Below are 10,487 nucleotides of genomic sequence, written 5' to 3' on the forward strand. Positions count from 1 at the left end.
ATATATATATATACATATACATACATATATACATATACATATACATATATATATATATATACATATACATATATATACATATATACATATATACATATGATGGACAGCAGCTCCCTCCGGCTTCTCTGCAGTCTTTTATCATCAAACTGACCCGTTTTTCGAACCGGACTAAAGTTGGTCCTCCTTCCAACCGAATTTGGTGTTCAGTGACTCAGAGAGCCGGACGGGACCGTCCAAAAAAATATATATATTTTGGCCCTGGACCAATCGGCCGCTCCCCCCCCCCCCCCATCGGTCACTCTGAGCGCACCCTGCCGGCCAGGTGACCCCTCGAGCTGGGGAGTCGACGCACGAAGGTCCGGTGTTTTTTCTCTCTCTCTCTGGACCTCAACGAACTCTTATCTGGACCTTTGTGGTTCTACCTGGTTCCGACAAATATCGCCGGGTGGTATTTCGCTGGTTTTCAGCTGGACTGGCCCTCGTGATGTCTCCATAGGTGTGGGGGAAGTGTACCTGTGACCCTCGAATTGGACCAGAACCGAATCGAGGTGGATGTGGGGAAATTCGTCTTCTACAGAGCCGGTCTCAGCTTCAGTGAGCAGCCGTTACTTTTACTGAAAGACGATCCACCTCCGTGGCGTCTTTGTGTTCACCTGGAGGAGACGCTCCGGTGCTTTGAAGCGCCGCCGGACCGGAGCAGAACCGCGCTGCCGGGCTGCCGGACCGGAGCAGAACCGCGCTGCCAGACTGGGCCGCCGGACCGGAGCAAAACCGGGCCAGGGATATCTTCAGCCTCTTCGTCTCTCGTGCTTGGAGCGCCGGAGCCGAACTGGAGCAGAACCGGACCGGACCAGTTGCCGACTTCAGCCTCAGCCTCTCCGGTCAGTCTCATTTTTCACTGGGGGTGCCCCGTGCTGTCGGGTGCTGAGAAGCGGAGGAGCAGCGTGGAGGAGCAGCGTGGAGGAGCAGGGCTGCGTGGTGCTCGAGTGAAGTTCGGAGTTTGTATTGGAGCTGCTGCAGGCCTCCATCCAAACTCACCTGGATAATAATTAATTTTATTTCGGATCACGCTGTTGGCCCCTGTTGACCTGAAACGAGCTAGGACCATGCCTTTCACTTCAGGAGGATTTTCTGGCAGCTCGCTCTGCTATTTGCTGCGAATTTTCTGTTTCTGTTTCGGCCTGTTGATTCTGGACCCAGCTTCTGTTTCTCATGGGAGCATCCATCCATCCATCCATCCTTCTTCACAGGGGGACCGGAGCCCCCCTCAGCCTGACTCAAACTGCAGTTGGGCCACCTCGTCGGGTTTGTTTGCCCATTTGAACTGTGACATTTTATGGTCTGAATCTTTTTTGCATCATTCATATTACTGTCACTATTTTCAGTTCTCAGATTATCTGGAGTCACTGAATCTTGTTAATACACCTGAATCTGTCCATCACTGCAACTTTCACTGTTTTTGGGTTCTGAATGATCACGTCTTCATTAATGTTTCTCATGGTTCAATTATGGGGGATAATTGCCACACTGTTAACTCCTGTAATTACACATCAGTCACAAAAAACTCAAGAAAATGTCTGATAATAATGTTGTTACTGCTCTCAGGTATTCAGCCCAACCCTGGACCCCCCACTAATTACAGCACACCAAATGACTTTAAAAATGCCTCTGGGCTTCATTTTCTGCATGTAAACGCTCGTAGCCTTCTGAAAAAACTTGATGCTGTGAAAATCCTGGTCAGTTCTTCTGGGGCTGATGTTATCTTTATTTCTGAATCCTGGCTCAACAAATCTGTAATGAATAATGACGTGGCAATCAATGGATTTAACATCTACCGCTGTGATCGTCAAAAAAGGGGGGGGGGGTGGAGTCATTATTTACATTAGAGATACCCTGGTTTCAAGTCTTGTGACTTCCAAAACAATTCCAAATCAGTTTGAAGCCTTATCTGTAAACATCACCTTGAATGGAGGCCAGGTTTTAACTGTAGTCTGCTGCTATCGTCCACCATCCGCTTCTCCTGAGGCATTAAAATGCCATTAAGGAATTCCTTGGTAATTTAAAATTCACAGAGGTCTTTTTAGCTGGAGATCTCAACATTGATTGGTATAAGTCGACCCCCCTCTGTGACAAATTCAAGGAATGTTGCTTGTCTTTTAAGTTAACCCAACTGATCGACTCCCCCACCAGATTAAATAAAAGCCACCCTGACAATTCCTCCATCTTAGACCTGTTTCTAACTAATATGCCTCACAAATTCCCTGGTACAGGTGTATTCGCTGATCTTTTGAGTGATCATTGTGTGACAGCGGCTTTAAGAAATATTAAACTTCCACCTTCTAAGCCCAGATTAATTCAAAAAAGGGATCTGAAACATTTCTGTGAACAGTCATTCCTCTGGGATCTGTCTCACTTTGACTGGCATCGTATTCTGTTAACTGATGATGTGAACTCTGCTTGGAACTATTTCCATAATAATTTCATTTATTTCCTGAACTTACATGCTCCTTTTCGTCAGTTCAGAATAACGGGACGAGACAGCCCCTGGTTTACTCCAGAGCTAGCTGACCTCCTGCACAGGAGAGATCATCTTTGGGCTGCAGCGAGAAAATCTGGCTCAGACACTGACTGGTTGAGTTTCCGACAGATGAGGAATAAATGCACAACTGCTGTTAAAGCAGCAAAACGCAACTATTTCTTATCTCAGACTTCCAAAAATCTAAATGACCCTAACAGATTCTGGAAAACAATTAAATCTCTCTCAGGCACCCCCCAATCATCTGACATCCCATCACAACTTCTCATTAACTCTGTTCCTGTGTCAAATAAGCACGAGATCCTGAACTGTTTCAACAAACGTTTTGTTGCTTCTGGTTCTTTATTTGACACAGTTACGAACAGAAAATCAGCCACTTCACTTAATAACCAAACTTCTACAAATCAAATCCCTCCTACAAGTCAATCCTCAGTTAATCACACCTTCTCTTTTTCTCCATTCTCAGTCAGTGAGGTCAATAAACTGTTAAAAGATCTTGATCCTAAAAAATCTGCAGGTCCAGATGAACTTCCACCTTATTTCTTAAGGCTGGCTGCTCATATCATCACAGTCCCTGTGACCCACATCTTCAATCTCTCCATAAGACAAAACTCCATCCCAGACACTTGGAAAACAGCCTTTGTTCTTCCTTTGCTGAAGGGAGGTGACCCCACCTCACTGAACAACTATTGACCAATCTCTAAACTCTGCATTTTAGCCAAGGTTCTAGAAAAACTGATAAACTCTCAAATCAAAAATTACCTGGACTCATTTAACATCTTACCTCCACATCAATCTGGTTTCAGGAAACAACACAGCACAACCACTGCTTCACTGAAGGTTCTTAATGACGTTGTTGAAGCACTGGATGCTAAAGATTATTGTGCTGCACTTTTCTTAGACCTTTCTAAAGCTTTTGATACTGTGGATCATAACATATTGTGTCATAAACTCTCAGAAATCGGTTTCTCAGATCACACCATTGGTTGGTTCTCTAACTATCTTTCAGACCGGAGGCAATGTGTTCAACATAATGGTACTTCCTCCAGTTATTTAACATTCAACAATGGTGTACCACAAGGCTCAGTCTTAGGACCCACCCTCTTTACAATCTACATACATAATGTAGGTAAAAACATCCCTAATGCATCCATACATTTCTATGCTGACGACACAGTTGTTTATTGTCGAGCTAAAACAGTTGCTAAGGCTTTCCAGCTTTTGAAATCTGCATTCAACATCATCCAGACTGATTTGTTCCGCCTCAAACTTGTCCTAAATGCAGACAAAACCAAAGGGATGCTTTTTTCAAATAGGAAGTTGGTCCCAGCAGTTCTTCCTCCGATTTTATCCTCAAATGGTGTCCCCATTGAGTTTGTTGATTCCTATAAATATTTGGGTATCTTGGTCGACTCACATCTTTCTTTTAAGCTCCATGTGGAAAACTTGGTAAAGAAACTGAAAGTTAAACTGGGTTTCTTTTTCAGAAACAAATCCTGTCTAACCCTGAATGCTAGAAAACGCCTTGTATCTGTGACTTTCCTTCCCTGAATTGATTTTGGTGATATTATTTACATGAACGCTCCTACAAGAACCCTGCAGATGTTGGATGCTGTCTATCATGGTGCACTAAGATTCATAACTGGCTGTGATTATCGTTCCCACCACTGCACCCTGTATTCATTGGTTAACTGGACATCATTAACTTCACGCAGACTCTCTCACTGGTACATTTTCATATTTAAATCACTTCTTGGTCTGCTGCCTTCATACATCTCCTCCTACATGTCTCTGCGTGAGTGCAGCTACGGAGTGCGCTCTCAGGACATTATTACCTGCAGTGTTCCCTCAATGAGGACTGAACTAGGCAAAAGGGCCTTCTCCTACTCCGCTCCTGTTTCCTGGAATATCTTACAAAAAGATTTGAAGCTCTCGACCTTGACCTCTCTAAGTGGCTTTAAGAATCTGTTGGACTCCTGGCGGGGTCCAATGCAGACATGTTCCTGTTTTTAGTTTTATACATTTGTCTTGGAATCTAGCTGTTTTTTTGTTTTGTTACCTTTTTCCTTTTAGCCATCTTATTTGTTAAAAAACAAACAAAAAAAAAAAACTGTAGTATGAGTTTTTATAACTGCTTATTGTTGTTGCTGTTGTCCATTGTTGTCATCTTTCTTTGTTGAAATCAGGTCTCTCTTGTAAATGAGTCCTCGAGGCTCAATGGGATTTACCTGTATAAATAAAGGTTGATTGATTGATATACATATATACATATATACATATATACATATATACACATATATACATATATATATATATATATATATATATATATATATATATTAACTGATTAAGTCGTGGTTTAGACTGATTATTGCTAGAGAATATATTCTGACCCAAAGTGCAGACGTGACTGGTTCTGAATGAGGCTTTATGGCAGACAGCCGCTCCCCTCTCTTCCAGGTACTGCGTACTGGCGCAGAATCTTTTAGTGGCACACAGTACTGGAGCGTACCGGCATACTTTCACCCCTGGTTGAGACGTTACGTTCTGTTGTCTGTGTTGTTCTGTTGGTACAGAACCACTTGTGAGTGAAAGGGGGTGGGAGTGACAGCTATAACAAAAACATGTACTTAGCAATGAGTCACGTTATCACTTAGATTTGAATCAGTACGTTTTTTATCCAATAAAAACAAAGATGTTAAATAAACTGGACAATATTCTGGCAGTTTAGTGATATTTCTACATTCTATGTCGTCTCGACTGGTCTTGAAATAAAATCCCGAGTCCTCAATGTCTGAGACCGAGAAAAGACAGAGACCATCAAAAAGTGGTCTTGAGTACTACAACACAAACTGGGAGTTTAAGGTGGGTTTGAGCAAACAGCAGTCTTTCTTCATGAGGCATTTTCAGATGTGGAGTTCTTTAAAGAAGCAATGATGAATAATGTGAAAAGTAATTTGTTCAAAAGTGTAAAAAGATGTGTAATCACATTTCCATATATGTAAATTTATTAAATTAATACTATAATTAAAGATGAGTCGTGCAAATCAAACGAGCAGTGCTTCATATCACTCGGACCCACTGGAACAGCGCTCAGTCTCAAAAAGTTTGGTGACCCCTGTATAACAGTACATACTGGTTTTACAACAACAAATGCTCCCATCTAGAGGTCTTTATGGGGAAGAGATGTTAACCCACATACTGCATTCAATACAACTAGAGACGGGATGTACGGCTCTTTGAAGGGAACTGGATCTTGATGATCCATTCCCTTCAAAGAGCCGTTCACATACACCGTATGGGTCATAGCACGTGTCTTATCAAGCAGCAACCCCCTCCCCATTGAGCTGCTGCACTCCTCTGCCTGCTCTTTGTTTCAGTGAAAAAGTGAGGGAAGAGCAATTTCTCTGTATTTGAAGTGGAAGACGTGAAGAAATTATTATTATTGTCTGCAACTTAGTTCTTAATCATTGTAAAGAGCCTTTTCAAATTATCCCGACTGCTCGTGGACGACACATCTGTAAATAAAGGAGTGTGGTTTCATAGTCTAAGTTTGTGTGTAGAACTATCCTGCCTGCAGTCCACGATCAAATGAATTGATAAACTGAAAATGGTACAATTCATTTGTTAAAGCATTTTATAGGGTTACTGTTTTTCATTGTGTCTACAATATGGGTATGTCACTGTATTTTTATATTTTATAATATTTTTGTAATTAAGGTTGTAAATGATAAATGAACGTGTTGTTACTGTCTCACCTTACATTTTGCCGTCAAGCTACAGCGTTCTTCACATTATTCTCCAGGAATGACCTTTAGACAACAAACAGTTCATCATCATCATCATCATCATCAGGCAGAATACTGCACAGCTGCTCAGAACAGTTTACATAGTGAGGGGTGTAAAAGTACAGACATTTTGTAAAAGTGCTCATTTTCGTTTATTTGCAGAATGCAAACAAATAATGAACGAGATTAAAGAAGACCGACCCATTATTTGCTGATTTATTACTGATTACAGTAAGTAAGACATTAATATTATTATTATTAATTATATTAAGTTGCACACCAACAAAACTCACTGCATTAAGGACAAGTTGTGTTTGGCATGGTCTTTATGACTGATAAGTAGATGTTTTATTACACAGCTAACCCACACACCCAAAGGGAAAAAAAAGTTAAAAACACGTAGCCTGTAAAAATATGACCTAATTACTGTTATATAATCAGACCCTGTGTGTTTTGTTTGCTACCACACCCTGTTCAGTTCACATAATAAATCACAGAGAGTGTGCAGTTTGTGCACGTGCCTTGTTGTGGGGTTTTCTGAATGAAACCACGTGAGTAGAGTTTGGTTTGGATCACAGCTTTGCAGTCTTAATTAATCAGGCCTTCAGAGTCATTCTCTTTTAGAGATATTAAATGAAGCCTAAACCTTAAATGCAAAGGTGACTATTATCCACAAGTGGACTAAAACTTACGTCTGGTCACCTTCTAGTGACTTCTGGATCTCCTGAAGAACCTCTGTAAGAAACAAATCGTGACAGACAGCTGAATGTTCTCTGCATATGAAGAAGTCAGCAGCAGCTTGTGAGAGGCTGCTGCTGACAGTAGACCCATGTGGGATCTCATTAACCAGTTATGGAGGCTGTCTGACGATAAAGGGAGCAAAAAGCTGACACACCCATTAAAGGTAGAACATGATGCAACCAGAACTGAATCAAGACACAGATGAGCCTGTCTGGAGGATTCTGTTCTGTTTTGGAGTACTCACTCTCATCATTCAGCAACGCATGCTCCATAACGCATCTAGCTGCACTTTCTGGAATACACAGGCAGCAGGCAGAGGACACATGACAGCAGGACAGACACAAAGAAAGTGTGTGTTTAAATCAGCTCAACAGGGGGACGCTACATGCAGTAGTATCTACGTTGGATGCACATGCAGGTCAAAATATTAAATCTGTCTTACCAGTATTCTCACTGTGCTGAGCGGTTCTAAGAAAAACAAAAAAGACAAACAGAAAGCAACATCTTATCATTTCCTGGGAATATTAAATCCAGAGTGAGAAAATGAGAACAATTCCTGAAAAAATGTTTGATGGTGCGTTTAGCTGTGGTTAAAGTAAGTTTTGGGAATAACAGTCATCTACTTCTACACCCAGTGTAGCTCAATATCTGTAAAAATGACTGAGGGATAACCACTTGAAGTTATTTGGTTAAACTTCAAGAGCGTCACTGCAGCTACAGGCAAATGGTGATATCTGGTTATAACTTAGAGTATTTGTCATGGAGTACTCTCAGCAACCAGCACACCAAAGTGTAGTTTAATATCTTTAAAACTGATCATGGTATAGCTAGATTTGTGTTTGATAAGGTACAGTGGTGCTTCAAAGTTTATGAACTTTTTATAATTTTCTATATTTCTGCATCAATGTGACCTAAAACATCATCAGAGTTTCACACAAGTTCTAAAAGTAGATAAAGAGAACCCAGTTAAACAAATGGAACAAAATATTAAACTTGATCATTTATTTATTGAAGGAAATAATTCAATATTTCATATTTGTGATGGTAAAAGTATGTGAACCTTTGCTATCAGTACCTGGTGTGACACCCACCCCACCCGTTCAGCAATAACTACAACTAAATGTTTTTTTTTTTTTTTTTTAATTCAGATATTGACATTAACATTTTGCATAGCTCACCTCATAGACAAAATTTGTTGGTATAGCTTAACCAAAGCTATGACAAATAAGCATGGTTCATTTTCAAGTCCATGTGGCTTTACTCAAGATCATTTCCTTATGTCTATACAGGTTTTGTTTGTGGGAACAAAGAAAGAAAAAATTAAGAACAAACTAACAGGGTCAGAGAGTGTAGCTATAACAGGTGTGTCAGTTACGAGACTGTAAATCCACAAAAACTTTACATTGAATCAATGAATTTTGTTTATAAAGTACAAACTAAAGTCAGGTGGCATCCTTTCATATCGAATTATTTGTTTCTCTCAAAAAACAAACAAAAAATAAATAAATAAATAAATAAAACAACAACAAAAAAAAACAAAACAAAAAAAAAAACCTTAGATTATTTCTGGCATATATATTTTGAGATATTTTTCCCATTTATTCCAATGTTTAAAAAATAAGTCTGTTTTTAAATTAACTGTGAAGGTTATTTTTTCCATTTTGTAAATATCTGCCTCTATTTGAGCCCATTCTCTAGCAGTAGGTTCTTTCTGTACCATCCATTTTTTTGTAATTGCCTTTTTTCCAGCCGCTACATGTATATTCCATAGGTATCCGTCAACTGATTGCATTTTGGGGGTTTTGCATCCTAAAAACATGGTTTTGAAGTTCAATGGAATGTTGATTTGAAAAATGTGGTTAAATGAGGCATTTAAAGCGGCCCAGTATCTTTGGAGAGTATAACAATCCCAGAAAACATGATAATGATGGGCATTCTGACAACCAGTTTCTCCAGCATTGACTATTTCCTTGTGAGAAATGGGCGCTTTGACGTGGGGTGATAAAACAACGAGTCATACATTTCCAACTAAATTCTTTCCGAAGGTGAGATTTTGTGCACCTCCATTGGGATACACATATTTATTCCCATTCTTCATTAGTTATAACAAGACCTGATTCCTTTTCCCATTTATTTTTAATATACTGCGTTGAGAGTGTATTAAAGTTTGATATAATCTTATATATTTTTGAAATTAATCCTTCCGACAATTTTGATTTGTAAGACTTTATTATTAGTTCAATCAGTGGGTTGCATTGATCTGTGTTTTGTTTGATTTCCTGGTTATAGTAACTTCTTATTTGTAGATATCTATAAGAATCATCTTTTTCCAAATTATAATTTTCTTGTAATGTGTTGAAGCTTTCCATTTTATTATCTTTCAAAATCTGGAAAATTACTTTTATACCTTTTGTGATCCAGGTTTTGAATCTGGGGTCGGTGCTATTTGGTAGAAAGCTTTTGTCATATGCTAACCAGTTTAATACCTTAATTTCTTTGTTTAGTTTGTTTGTTTTTACAACTTCTCTCCATGTTGTTAGTGTTGATTTAACCCATTTATTTTCCAGTTCGTCTATCAAATCAAGCCGTTTAGTGTCTGCTATTATCGCTTGCAATGGGACATCTGAGAACCAACTGCTTTCTTTCTCCTTCCACTTTGCTTCATAATTTGGATCACACCAATAAAGTAGAGTTCGAATTTGAGTGGAGATGAAATAGTTTTTGAGGCTGGGGAGGCCCCATCCTCCTTTATCCTTTGATAATTGTAATGCTTTGTATCGAATGCGAGGTCTCTTTCCGTTCCATATAAATCTGGATATATCTTTGTCCCAATCATTAAAATAATGGTTTGGGATAGTTATTGGTAGAGTTTGGAAAAGGTAAAGAAATCTTGAAATTACATTCATCTTTATGGTTTCTATTCTTGCAGTTAAGCTTAAGTGGGGAATGAGATTCCATTTTTCCAGGTCTTTAACGGCTGAATAAAGGCGACTGTAGTTTATGTCCCTTATTTTATCAACATCTTTACAAAGTATTACTCCTAGATATCTAAAGGATTCGGTGTTCCATTTAAGAGGTAATTTCTTTTTAAAATCTTTGGGTGGGCACCATCTTTGGGTGGGCACCAGTAGGAAATAGTTTCTGTTTTTCCAATATATAATTTGTAGCCAGATAGAAGGCCTATTGTTTCCAGACTGCATTAGTTCTGGTATTTAGTTTTCTGGGTCCGCTAAAAACAAAATTATATCGTCTGCATAACATGCAATTTTGTGTTATTTTCTATCAATTGTAATACCTCTGATTGTTTTTGTTTGTCTGATATGTTGGGCTAGTGGCTCCAGATACAGGGCAAAAAGTAGAGGGGACCAAGCACACCCCTGTCTTACTCCTCTCTCCAGTGTAAGTGATTCTGTTAAGTAACC

The 10,487-nt window shown here is 39.4% G+C and overlaps 1 protein-coding gene across 1 annotated transcript in view; it reads right to left on the bottom strand.

The window, feature by feature from the left end:
* LOC119424121 (LLGL scribble cell polarity complex component 2) overlaps window positions 1–10,487 on the bottom strand; it is a gene marked incomplete at its 5' end in the record, with an annotated part of 37,346 nt that overhangs the window by 4,839 nt on the left and 22,020 nt on the right. Inside the window, 4 exon segments of the mRNA XM_037691589.1 lie at window positions 6,295–6,348; window positions 7,017–7,059; window positions 7,310–7,357; window positions 7,508–7,533. Of these exon segments, the coding sequence (XP_037547517.1) occupies window positions 6,309–6,348; window positions 7,017–7,059; window positions 7,310–7,357; window positions 7,508–7,533 (157 nt within the window).

Source organism: Nematolebias whitei, chromosome 17 (genome assembly GCF_014905685.2).
Source record: "Nematolebias whitei isolate Nwh7 chromosome 17, NemWhi1, whole genome shotgun sequence".
In the NCBI taxonomy this organism is placed as follows: domain Eukaryota; kingdom Metazoa; phylum Chordata; class Actinopteri; order Cyprinodontiformes; family Rivulidae; genus Nematolebias; species Nematolebias whitei.